The 13,869-nt window shown below is 41.2% G+C and overlaps 1 protein-coding gene across 2 annotated transcripts in view; it reads right to left on the bottom strand.

Moving 5' to 3' along the window:
* TMEM181 (transmembrane protein 181) overlaps window positions 1-13,869 on the bottom strand; it is a 1,372,946-nt gene that overhangs the window by 677,974 nt on the left and 681,103 nt on the right. For both annotated transcript variants that reach the window (XM_044061980.1, XM_044061981.1), the window contains exon 5: window positions 1,669-1,790. In XM_044061980.1, the coding sequence (XP_043917915.1) occupies window positions 1,669-1,790 (122 nt within the window). The remainder of the gene's footprint in view (window positions 1-1,668; window positions 1,791-13,869) is intronic.

The raw sequence follows: 13,869 nt of genomic DNA, 5'->3' as shown, positions 1-13,869 counted from the left end.
ATCCTTCTCAGCTTCTTTTTTCTACAACCCCAAAATATATTTTAGTTTACTTTACTCTAAGTGTCATTTTCCATCTTGGCCTTTTTAAAATGTTAAAAGCCTACCTGAAACGTCATAACTCTGGTTGGAAATGGATTCTTGTGGACCAGTGTACTTACCTAAATTAATAAATCCCACAAGTTCCAAGCAGCTCTTCCTGCCCAATTTGCTATGATGCCAGTGGATGTGTGCATGCTAACCTACTCCCACCCTTGATGTCCACTGATAAACTCCATTCTTCTTTCATGGCACTAGTCACAGCCTTCAAGTAATTTCCTCCAGGGAGTCTAGAGTGCACCACAGCTCTAACCATCACTTCCTGCCTAATCCCCGTAGAGAAGAAACCACAAAACCAACCAGTGCCACTGCGCCAACCCCACCAGCCAGTACTCTGGCTTCGGGCTCCCTATCTGAATATGGATCTCCAGTGTCACTGACCACACTCTCACATTGACATTGCATTGACAGGCCAGCACAAACCACATTTAAATAATGGTTAAAGTGCTTACGGTTCTGTCTCATCTGTCCCACTTTGTGCAGTTGATTTCTTTAATAGTTGCATAAAACAGCTATTTTGTATCTGGAACACTTAAATGTCACATGAAATAGTATAAGCAACTCAAATGCTACAAGAATAAACTTTTATTTAGGCAAAAAGTGAAGTTCTACATTTCTCACTGACGCTGGGTATGTTTTATCCTGCAAAATCTCAAGTTTCTAAAAGAAAATGTCCCATTTTGGGTATTTGAAAAGGTGACAACTCAATCTGTCTTACAATATTTTTCATCAAAGCATTATTTTTCAGAAAGATACTAAGCTGGAGTTACAGCTGAGCCTGTAAATGGAAGGTACAAGTGGGCCACATTGACAAAAGACCTTAAGCATTCACCTTGGCTATAAAGCTTGAGCAGACACTTCATTCAGCTGAGCGAAGAGAAATTCAACAAGAAAGACTGGGAGCAGTGCAGCATGTTGACGTGCACTAGTGAAACGCAGGCACCAATGTGAGAAGTGGACCTGCAAATGAGGTTACTACTGTGCAGAAAGCATGGAAAATCTTACTACTGTGCAGAAAGCATGGAAAATCTTACTTCTCTGAAGTGCAGTAACCACAGAGTTAAAATAAGTACAAGATACAGAGCGCCCCCCACAGCAAGTTTTGCCACCTGCATTTCTTTTTCTTGAACTTGACTTCAGAAAGCTTTGCATGCTTTCAAATTTGAATTAAACAGCACAACAGCTTTAGAGTCGGTCCCAAAAAGAGTTGCCTTCTAACACAAATACTGCTAAAATAAAAAGATAAAATATATAAACTTTAAAATAAATCTATTAAACACTGGCAATGTTTAATACAACATTTCAGTTTGTTTCCATTTGTGGTTACATATTAATTAATTTTTATGGTAAATAATAAAAAGATAAATAGTCTTGGTATTCATTTAAAAAAGCTAACTTTGGCATCTGATAACACTTGTGTCCTTTCTACAATGTAACAAGATTCTTTAGCTCTCACGTCTTGCATTCAAACCACTAGATCATATTACCAACTTCAACTTATCACAGTGACGTAGACATATGCAGTCTGATCTATCACACCTTTAACAAGAAAAGTACTAAGTGGTTACTTACCGCTGTACAGTGTAGTGATCTAGTTCGATTGTGAACAACTTTACTATCATATGGCACACTGCCATCACTCAGTACTCCACTGATTTTAACAGACATGTTGACATCTCTTTGAACAATGAAACCTGCACCAAAACAAAATGAAAAAGTAATATTTACAGTTATGCTCTAATCTTTCTGACAAGTGTTAATCATTCTAGGCTAGCTGCATTAGGACATCACAAGGAAATATTTCTAAAAAAGGGTTATATCACTCACACAGCTGGTAAACATAAAAAGGCATTGTGAAAAAGCACATAATAGATTGTCTATCCTGACAATAACCCTGTACCCTCAAAGTAGCCTGTTTAGAAACAACAATCCTGCTTTTAAAATTAATTTTTATTGTGGGGACAAAACAACACAGTAACAAAAAAGTCAATCACTCAATACACAGAATTATGATCAGGTGTTTGATCATAACCTGACTGCCATGTATTCAAGAAAATGAAATCAAGAAATCACCTTAACTCTTTCTTGCCCATAGCACCAGTGTTAATTGCTGCAATTATAACTTTCATCTCAAGCCTACATCTGTGCGCACCCCTTAAAAAATAAGTCAATATCCTTCCTAGGTTAAAACTTAAAGATGCACAATCATGACTGCAATACTGCATGTTTGTCTATATTTAAGTGCAAATAAATAAAAAAAGAATACCTATCCTTAATAAACAAGTACAATGGCAATTTTTCTGTGCCTTTATAATCCTTGATCTGGCTGATCCCCCAGTGCCCAAACAAACACATGTTGCAGGGAGTGGCATGTGTCTTCTATAAATCCCCTTTCTTCACTACCTGACAAAAAGTAAAAGTCTGCAAATGTTAATTCCGTGTATTTTTAAAAATCTGGGGGAACTACTTACTCCTCATTAACTTCAGATGTCTGTTTCTGACAGTTTCAACTGAGTTGTACAGATGCCTAATGTCATCAAAGTATTGGACAACTGCAAAACAAGGCATATGTGCCACTCCAGATGTAATTGGCTGGAAATATTCATCTTGTCTTAAGTTTCAGTTGAGTGCATTAGCATCCAGTCGATTACCAATGTTTTCTCATTGCAAGGCATGTATTATGTCTGTCTCATATTTTTGGTCAGTCTGTTCCACGCAAAACATGTTTTTCATGCAAACAGCTGAGGCCTGCATCTGATATTTCTTATTCATATTGCTCAGAAAATAAAGGTAACGAAAAAAAGTTCTAGCAACGTTGTGTGTATAAGAGCCGTTTCGGTCTCTAATTAAGGTATTTTGTTTCCTTTTTCTTTTGTTTTTTTGAGCTAAGAGGTTGAGAGGTATGACTAAAGGATACATATCTCAACTGTTCCTGACTTTGCCTTATCTTTTGGGTCTACTTCTTGCAAACAATGTGCGTGTCTTTATGTATGTATGTACATGCACGCATGTGCATGTGTATGAGTGTGTGTGAGTGTGTGTGAGTGTGTTTGTATATATGTAAATGTGCATGTGTGCATGCTGTGTGCTCCAGCCAAAGCCTTTTCACAGATGCAAGGATGCCAGAGATGTAAAGGATTGTGTTGGCTGGTAATATCTTCAACCCCAGCACCAGAACCCAGTGGGCCAAATAAAACCTCCACCATTGGCCCAAGTCCACCTCAAGGTGTCCCAATCCCAATACTTCAAGAAGATAGCCAGCAAATAAGGGACTGGTGCCCAGCAAGACAGACAGGGGTAGGTAAGATGAAGTTGCTCCCAACTACACATCTAGTATGGATAATCCAGCAACCAGGGGAATTTGGGAGTTTAGCTATAAAGGTAATGATATGGGGGGTGGGTGAGAATGGGGGTAGGGGAGCTCAGTGAGCCCGAGAGTTAGCGAACGGAGTGGGGCTACACGTTAGGTTGTGAGTTTTCAGAAAAACAATCAGCAAGAAAACTCTCTCAGTAAAAGCAGGTAAGTCATGTTAGGAGGACATAGAATGGTAGTCACAAAGCAACTTTTGATAAGCTGGCTTAGTTTTAGCCAGAAAGGCAGATATCTCCAGAGGAGACTATGTGAAAAAGAAGCAGCATATGAGTTTGAAGGAAAACTATAGGGGGATGGTTTTAAATAGAAAGGCAGTAAGAAGGAATTCTATGAGGCAGGGCTAGCAAAAGTAATGTTGATGACAGTGTATGCATGGGACAGCAGTTAGGGTGAGGACTTAAGACTACTAGAGAGGTAACAGCAAAATGAAAAGAGAAGGGAGGGGGCAGGGAGATGGAGCCAGTAGCAAAGGAGGTAGCCAGGTCTTAAAGTACAGCTAGCAATAACAGTATGCTGGAAAAAAGGCTGAAAATAAACATACAGTGGTAAAGAGGCAGTTGTAATATGCTTGTGTGCTTTAAAAGTTTTCAGGATGGTGACTGTTCAATGGTGACAGCGTAGTTTATAGAATGCCAGTGTTTGGGTGTGGGTCGACCGAGTGGATTGGCATGCAGCAGGTTGGTCTTACTTTTCTTCGACTTTTTTTGTGTGTCTCATGAGTCCGGACTCTGAAAAGTAGATCTTTACTTAAAGGGGAATTAGTGATCTAAGTTTTCAATTTGTCTGGCAGAGGCATAATCCTCAATCAGTCATGTCTTCTAATAAATGACCCTGCAGCTACTGCCCTGCATGTTGCACCCAGAGCATCATAGATATATTTCTTAGACTGCCTAGCAACTTGGAAGGAAAGGTAACATAAGTCAAGCAACTCCTGTCACAGTTTTTGACTCCACACGCTAGTCCTCAACTGCTCCAGCAGGATGTTTATTAGAAAGTGTGTGGGACTGGCAATTTAAAGTCCTAAAGGAAAGGGTAGCAGCAATGCACACATTCTTACTAACTCTATCAATATCTCTGCTCTCCTCGGGGTATGATTTCTTGCAGGAGTTGAGCTTACTCCCTTGCTAGAATCCAGGGACCTCGCATCAAAATCAGTTAATGGGTTCCTGTAAAGGTAACCAAATTAAATGGAAAACAGAGAAATGAAAAAAACTAGTAACACAAATAATTCTCCACAAACAGGATCCAATAAAGGCAATCCCACAAAAACAATGCTGTGTGTCAGCCAAATAAATAGTAATTCTCCGTCAAAGACTGTTCAGTCCACAAAAACAGTACTGTTTTAAAGATTTATTGAATTACAATATAATTTGATTTAGCGCTTTCATTTCCCATGCAGGAAACCATCAGAATGAGTAACATTGTTTTATTGCGTGTTATATAGTCTGTGCTTAATTAATTTATTTTATTGCAATTAGCTGATATCAATTGAAGCATCTAAATCACTCTAGTTGGAATTTGAATAAAGCTGAAGTGCTCCAAATAAAAGCAATATAAAGACATTACAAAACATGCAATATTTGCAATAAACTAATCTAAAACACAAATATGTATGTGTGTGTGTATGTATATATATATATATATATATATACACACACACACACACACACACACACGATCGAAAAGCATCGTTAATAAACTTTTTAAAAAATATTTAAAAAATATATATGTGTATGTAGAAAGTGTAGAAATCTCTCATTTATATGTAAAACAATACATCAGAGTTAAAAATATTGCATGTTTTGTAATGTCTTTATATTGCCTTTATTTGGAGCACTTCAGCTTTATTTAAATTCCAACAAGAGTGATTTAGATGCTTCAACTGATATCAGCTAATTGCAATAAAATAAATTAATTAAGCATAGACTATATAACACGCAATAAAACAATGTTACTCATTCTGATGAAGTTTCCTGCATGGGAAATGAAAGCGCTAAATAAAATTATATTGTAATTCAATAAATCTTTAAAACAGTACTGTTTTTGTGGACTGAACAGTCTTTGATGGAGAATTACTATTTGGCTGACACACAGCATTGGTTTTGTGGGACTGCCTTTATTGGATCCTGTTTGCAGAGAATTATTTGTGTTCCCTGTAAAGGTACTTTTAGGAATCCTTGGTCCTGCAAAAAGTACAGTTTTGTACCTACCATAAATGTAGATGTTCGAAGATCCACATTGCTGCAGTCCTTACATATGGGTAGTCCGCTGTCCTCGGTCGGCCCGAATACCAAAGTATTAGGCTGACGTCGGTCAAGGCGCTTAAAACTGACATCAGGACGTCAGGGTACAAAAGCGCATGACCGACGTCATTTCCTCAGTCTTTTCTTGCCCCAGATGTCAGAAGGCCCTAACAAGACAGACCAAAGCCAAAAACCAGCAAAACCCAACCAACCACCCGTGCACTAACCATATTTACAATATGTACAACACAACCCACACCACCACCTTCAACAACAGAGGGAAGGAGGGAGGGTATTGGACTGCAGCAATGTGGATCTTGAACATGTACATTTATGGTAGGTACAAAACTGTACTATGTTCTTCATCTCACATTGCTGCAGTCCTTACATATGGGTAGAATCCCAAAGCAGAGGTAAGGGAGGATGGCAAAACTATAAAGCATTAGGAGCTGCCAACATGCCTTGTAAAATTGCAGTTGCAAATCCAGCCCTAGATTTAGAGTAAAGTGGAAGGTGGTAATGCTTAGAGAAAGTATGCACTGAACTCCAAGTAGCTGCTTCCAAAATATCTTTAGTAGCCACCCCTTAAAAGCTGTAGAAGTGGCAGTAGCCCTAGTGGAATGAGGCCTAATCCCAGCTGGAATCTCCTTACCATGATGGGAATAACAGAAAGCAATACAAAAACCAATCCACTTAGAAATAGTTTGTTTTGAAACAGGTTTGCCCTGAGAACCCAAAGCAAAAGAAACAAACAACTGCTGAGACTGCCTGAACCCTTTAGTTCTGCTCAAATAATATCGCAACTGTCTGTGAATATCCAAAGTGTGCAAAATCTTTTCCCCTTTATTTTGGGCGTTTGCATAAAAAGTAGGCAAATGAATAGTTTGGTTTAAAGCCACACTAGAAACCACTTTAGGCATAAAAGAAGGGTTAGTACGCAAAGACACCCTATCCTTGTGGAAAATTAAGAAAGGCTCAACTGCCATAAGGGCCTGTAATTCAGAAACCCTTCTCGCAGAGGTAATGGCCAACAAAAAGCAGTTTTCCAAGATAAATATTTCAACTCTGCCGATGCTGCAGGCTCAAAAGGTTGTAGAGTGAGTTTCTCCAACACAAAATTGAGATCCCAAGCAGGAGTAGGAGCTCTACGTGGGGGTCTTATATTCTTTGCCCCTCTAAGGAATTGCTTAAAGGCTGAGAAAATAATGGTGGGTCACAGTCATAGTGAGCAGAGATTGCTGCAGCATGAACCTTTATAGAGGAGAAGGACAAACCTTTGTCCAATAACTCAGTAAGGTATTGAAGCGCCACACTTAAATTAGGTTTAGAAACATCAAAGTCCTTTGCTGTACTCCAAAATAAAAATCTCCTCCATTTATCTGCGTAAACTTTCCTTGTACTAGGCCTTCTGGCCTCCAAAATAACATTCAAAACTTGTTGTGGAAGCTGAGACCCTCCAGGGTTTAAACCAGAATATGCCAGGCTGTCAGATGTAGAGAATGAAGTTTGACATTGAGTAAATGACCGTTCTCCTGAGACAGCAGGTGAGGAATCAAGGCAAAGGCCATGGAGGCTCCTGTACCAGACTTCTCAGTAATGGGTACCAGTGCTGTCGAGGCCAATCTGGAGCTATTAAAATCATGTTTGGCTTGTCCTGTCTGACCTTCAGCGGTACCTTTGGGAGGAGAGGCAGAGGTGGAAAGGCATACACGTGAAGATTGCTCCAATTGAATGAGAGAGCATCCACTTTCCAAGCTGAGGGATGAAACCTTTTGTGCAAAACTTTGGCAGCTGGTAATTTAGTGGAGAAGCGAACAGATCTATGTCTGGAGTTCCCCATAACACTGTCAACCTCTGGAATACATGAGGATCCAATTTCCACTCGTGGGGATCCATAATTTGTCTGCTCAACACATCTGCTAAGGAGTTCTGTGCTCCTGGCAGAAACCTTGCCTGAAGATTTAGCTGTAAACTGAGAGCAGTCTCCCACAAAATCATTGCTTGTCTGCATAGAGGATAAGAATGCGTTCCCCTTGCTTGTTGATGTACCACATGACAGTTGTGTTGTCTGTTTGAATCAACACCTGCCCTGGAAGAAGTAAATCCTTGAAAGCTATCAATGCAAATTGGACTGCTAACATCTCCTTCAAGTTGATATGTACATGTTGAAGTCTGGCAGGCCACGTGTCTTGTATCCATTTTCCATTTAGATGAGCTCCCCAAGCTTTGTCTGAGGCATCTGTCGTTAAAATCTGACTCGCCTCTGGCTGGGTCACAGAGAGTCCCTTGTTTAGGTGACATTTCTGAGCCCACCACAAAAATTCCTTTTGAATGCAAGGTATTATCTGAATGACAGTGTCCAAATCTTGGCAGTGCTGTGTCCATACATTCTTGAGATACCATTGTAGCTTCCTCATATGCAGTTTGGCATTGGGAAGTACCAGAATACAAGATGTCATGAACCCCAAGGCTTGAAGGACTGTCCTTGCAGTCAGCCTGGACTGATGAGACAACTGGTGGAAGTAAAGAGAAAGATTCTTTTGTTTGTCCGGGGTCAAAAAGGCCATCTGGGATGCTGTATTCAGTCTCACACCCAGAAAGCACATGTCCTGAGAGGGTACTAGACTGGACTTTATTTCGTTCACAGAATACCCCAGGCATCTTAACACTGCCATCACATACTGTAAATGGTGAAGAAGTTCGTCCTTTTCTTGGGCCAGTATCAGGCAATCGTCCAAATAAGGATAGATCTGTATTCCTCTTAGCCTGAAGAAAGCTACCACTGGAGCCAGAACCTTCGTGAACACTCTGGGCAGTAGATAAGCCAAAGGGCAATGCAGAGAACTGATAATGTGAAGTCGCAGCCCGAAACTGCAGATACTTCCTGCAACTGGGCCTGATAGGAACATGAAGGTAAGCCTCTTTGAGATCCAGAGTCACCATCCAGTGATCTTTGCCCAGCAGAGGTAAAAGCTGTTGTAACGTTAACATTTTGAACTTGGGAATGTCCAGATATGTGTTGAGGATGGATAAATCCAAAATTGGTCTCCACGTGTTTCCTTTCTTTGGTACTAGAAACAGGCGAGAATAAAATCCTAGGCCCACTTCTGGCAGAGGAACCATTTGTATGGCCCCTATTTGAAGTAGTAAAGAAATTTGCTTGCGAGCCTCTAGTCTTTGCTGAGGAGGAACGTCCGGCATGCCTTTGAAAGGAGGCAAGGTATGGAAATAAAACTTGTAACCCTGGTGTATGATATCCAATACCCATTTGTCTTGGGTAATCAACATCCAATTTTCCTTGAAGAGTGCTAACCTTCCTCCCAAAGGTGCTGCCAGGCAAGAAGGATCTGGCAGCTGAAAAAGTAGGTCATTGGGCCTGTTTACGAAAGGACTGGCCCCTGCCCTCACCCGAAGATTGTGCAGGTGAACTCCCTGTTCTAGGCCTGAAAGAACTCTGAGCTCTGCCCCTACCACGTCTAGATCTACCCCTAGACTGAGAATCATAAGGATACGTCCACCCCTTAGCAGGCCAATTCCTACTAAACTTTGGAGGCTGAACTTGCAAAAAATCCTTAACAGCCTGCATAGACTTAGCCTTGTCTTCCATTTTCTTCAAGACTGATTTCACAGGTGAACCAAACAACACATCAGACTGCAAAGGAGCATCCAAAATCCTTGTCTTAACATGGTCAGATAAATTCTGATCCTTTAACCAGGCGTGCCTGCGAAGAACTGAGCCAGTGGCAGCCACCCTAGACGAGGCCTGCACAGCATCAAAACCACACTGCAATGAATGCTTACCCACTTGTTCAGAGACATGCACCAAATCTTGCAACTCTTTACACTCAATGCCTTCTGCCAGAGCATCCACCTTAGACTTCAATTGAGAAAGAAGAAAGTTTTGATATTTCAACATATGAAACTGGCAATTCAAAGCCCTCATAGCTAAGGTAGAAGATGTATAGACCTTCTTTCCCCATCTATCCAAAGCTCTGGCTTCTTTATCTAGAGGAACCGGATTTTTACAACAGAGGCCTTGACACCCTTAGGTCCCTGACTAATAGTTTCTGGGTCCCCTAGGACTCTTATAAAGATATTTATGAGCCTCAGGCACCCTGTAATACCTATCCGGTTTAACAGGAGCAGGAGGCAGAGAATCAGGATTAAGTGAAGCCTCTGCAAACACATCTTCCACAACATCCAGAACAGGGGTATAGCCAAGGGCCTATGCTGGGGTAACAGCAAAACTCCCTAAGCCTTTTCCTAGAATCAGAGAAGTCCTGACCTTCCCACTTAAAATGTTCCCTCATAGAATGAAGTGTCTCTGAAAAGAAAAATCCTCTGGAGGAGAAGCAGGAGTGGAATCATCTGCATCAGAATCAGAATAAGGAGAATACTCCTGCAAGTCTTCAGCTGAAGACTCTGAAATATCCGAAGCCTGCTCAAAACTTCCCAACTCTGGCTCCACCCTAGGCCTCTTATCAGGAGGGGGCATAGAACCTCTAATCAGAGTAATTAAATCTTCTGCCATTTTAAGCATGTGCTTCTTAGGCACAGACCCTGCTGAACTAGGAGTGACACCAACAGAAGCTGAAACTGGCTTGCCTCTGGGAGAAGCCTTGGAAACAGAAGGAGAAGGCCTAACCACCCTAGGAAGGGAGGGGAGTACAGTAACTTGGGAAGCCCCTTCAGCCTGACCTGCCTCCTGAGAGACCACCTCCTGCAAAATCAAAGTCTCCCCTGAGACTCCAGAGAAGTCTCCGGAACCACCGGTTCCACTGAAACCTCTAAAGAACCGGCGTCCGAACGGACGACTCATCTTGCCTGGGTTTAACTGTTTTGTCTTTGCGCTTTTCAGAAGCGGGCCGGAGAATCCGACGGCATATTATAATTGCACCGCTTCCCAAAGACCAGCCTAGCACAATCCAACCTTCGCTTAATAGTGCGTTTATTGAACCTAGCACAAAAGCGACACCCAACAACGACGTGCTCAGGCCCCAAACAAGGAATACACAAAGAATGATAATCCCTATGCGGTATCTGTTTCCCACAAGAAATACAGTTATTCACTTTTTCTGACATCCGGTAAAACACTGAGGCAAGAAAAAAACAAAATAATCCCCAACGGGGTACTTAGCCAACTTGGATTCGGTCTGAAACTCCGAATTCGAAAAATTTCAGAACGCCGAACGGCACTTGCAACGCTGCTTCTGCATCGGACCATGCGGCAAAAAAGACTGAGGAAATGACGTCGGTCATGCGCTTTTGTACCCTGACGTCCTGATGTCAGTTTTAAGCGCCTTGACCGACGTCAGCCTAATACTTTGGTATTCGGGCCGACCGAGGACAGCGGACTACCCATATGTAAGGACTGCAGCAATGTGAGATGAAGAACATCTGGCCAGGCTACCCATCAGCAGGAGGAATGGAGTCAGGCTCCAGTGATACATTACTGAACACATCTTACAGTACATTTAGAACAGGAAGGACAAGTAGTGGCCTAGATTCAGGAAGACCCATGAATGCCTTATGTCTGTTCTCTTCCAAGTAGTTACTGGATTCCCACTGGAACATCTGGAAAGTTTCCTTCATTCCATGAAAAGGAAAAGTTTTCTGGTGGGGAGATAGAGGACAGGGTGTCTTCCATGTCCAAATTTAGGTTCAATGCTGATAGGAACTTTCCACACATGCCAGTTAATCAGCCTTGGTGTCAAATTCCTCCAATGGAGGATCTACCCTTCTGTTCTTAGAAAGGGATCCAGACACCAAAACGGAATCCAGCTCTGGCCTCTAATAATAAAAGATATAAAGCTTTTATTTATTTATTTATTTTACATTTGTTAACCGGGCTATTCCAGCTGGATATATTTCCATTTTCAGTGGAGGCCCGGGGAGAAAAGCTCCAATGGTAACACTGAGATAAAACACTTAAATATCATGTACAATTTATACAAAGTAAGGATGTTAAAATAAATGAGTATTAATGAGAGGAAAAATACATTAAAGTACTATGTGCATATAGGATAGGAATAAGTCACTGAACAGTATGATATCCGTAGAATATACAGTACATTCCAAGGATTACATTTATAGCACAGGTCATTTAATTTTAGTTGAGATATTTACTACTATCCAGGGGGGTAAAGTAGTAAAGGTTGGTAAGAGGAGGCAGTCCAGAGATAGTAACTGAAAGGAGACAGTACAGGGATGGCAGTAGAGGAAGCAGAGGATTAGTCAGGGTTACAACAAGGACATAACCAATGAGTTTTAAGATGTTTCTTGAGCTTCTGTATAAAGAGCTGCAGGGAGGGTTGTAAAGTTAGATCCGGCGGCAGAAGGTTCCAATTTTTTCCTGCAGTATTGGAGAACAAGGAGGCCCCTGCCAAGTTATTAGACTTGCTTGTGCTGGCAAGAAGTTTGTTAGAGGATCGTAAGGAGTTGAGATTCCTATAGAGGGTGATAAGGTTGGAAAGTATAGGTGTGTTATTTGCTTGATAAAATATCTTATGAACAATGGTGAGTTGGGAAAGTCTCAAAATGTTTATTAGTTCTAGCCAGTCTATTTGCTGTAGGTTCTGGCAATGGTGAGTTCTAAATGGATTCCCTGTGGCAAATTTGGCTATATTATTATAGGAGTTAGCTAGTTTGGCAAGATTATTTTTTTTCAGGTTAGTGTATATGGGTGAAGCATAAAGGAGAGTTGAGATTAAATGGGAGTGGGCAATTGTAGTTCTGGATGTTGGTGTTAAGAAGGGTTTTATTCTATATAGCCCATTTTTCTATTTACTGTTTTAATGGTGTTGTTAATATGGTTATCGAATGTGAGGTTATTGTCAATTGTGATACCCAACAGTCTGGCGGTAGAGTCTGGGGATATAAGGGTACCATTATTTGATTTAATTGTGAAGTTTATAGGGGAGGATTTACTACTAGGTGTAAAGAGTAAGAGCTTGGTCTTACTGGCATTCAAAAGGAGGCAGCGTTGCAAGAACCAAGTCTCGACTGTGCTGAATACTTTCTGGGTTAGGGAATGTAGTTCAGATGTGGAGTTGGCAGAACAGATAAGTGTAGAATCATCTGCATATTGTATGCAGGTGGCTTGAGGGATTGCTACATGGAGGTCATTGATGAACAAAGAGAAAAGAAGAGTTCCTAGAATGGAGCCCTGGGGGACACCAAGGGAGATGGGCAGGTGGGAAGAAAGCTTATTTTCCCAGAGAACTGCTTGTTGCCTATTGTTAAGGTAGGACTTGAACCAGTGGAGGGGCTTTATGAGTAGGGGGTGGTTGACCATGTCAAAAGCTTTTGATAAGTCAATGAAGAGTACTGAAGAGAGGCTGTTGTTATTACGGTTACAGTAAATGGAGTTTGTGAATGTAAGGAGAGCTGTGGTGGTACTGTGAAAAGGTCTAAAGCCATGTTGGCAGCTAGCTACGATGTTGTGTTTGGTTAAGTGTTTTATTAGTTGATGGTGAATACATTTTTCCATAACCTTTGCTAAGGCTGATAAGAGAGCTATGGGCCTGTAACTGGAATAATCAGTGGAGTTACCACCTTTATTTAATGGGATTATGGGGGAGATTTTCCAGATGTCTGGGATGATTCCTTCATTTATGGTTCTGTTTACAAGAATGGATATAGGGTAGGCAATGTATTTAGCAGCCTTTTGTAGGTATTCTGAGGGTAACTGGTCTGCAGAGGGGGTACATGGCTTAAGCTTTTGGATGATTTTTTGGATGCAAGTAGTAGGGATAGGTTGTATTTGGAAGGTTAGTACAGTATCTGGTAAGGAGATAGGGAGACTAGAGTTGCCTGTGGACAGTTGACGGGCTAGGGACTTGTATGGTGTCTGTAAAGAAGGAATTGGATGCATTGGCAGTATCCTGGGGGGAGTTATTATCAGCTCCTTGTGGAGATGGTGTGCTAGAGTGTCCAGGGTGTAGGAGTCTATTTATACCTGACCAAAACATTTGTGGATTATTATGGTGAGTTTGCTGTAGTTTGCAATAGCAGTTATTTTTGTCAGAGAGTATGGCTTTTTTTTATATTTCACAACTGCCTAAAGGTTTGTTGCTCATGGGTAGTTCTGGAGGATCTCCATTTAGCCCAAGATTTGTTCCTCAGCAATATCTTTTGCCTAGTGTCTTTCGACAGCCA

The sequence above is a fragment of the Protopterus annectens genome, chromosome 1.part0, assembly GCF_019279795.1.
Source record: "Protopterus annectens isolate FY-2018-M chromosome 1.part0, PAN1.0, whole genome shotgun sequence".
Classification (NCBI taxonomy): Eukaryota; Metazoa; Chordata; order Ceratodontiformes; family Protopteridae; genus Protopterus; species Protopterus annectens.
The sequence above is the reverse complement of the archived record's forward strand: the minus strand, read 5'-3'. Positions and strand labels throughout refer to the sequence as shown.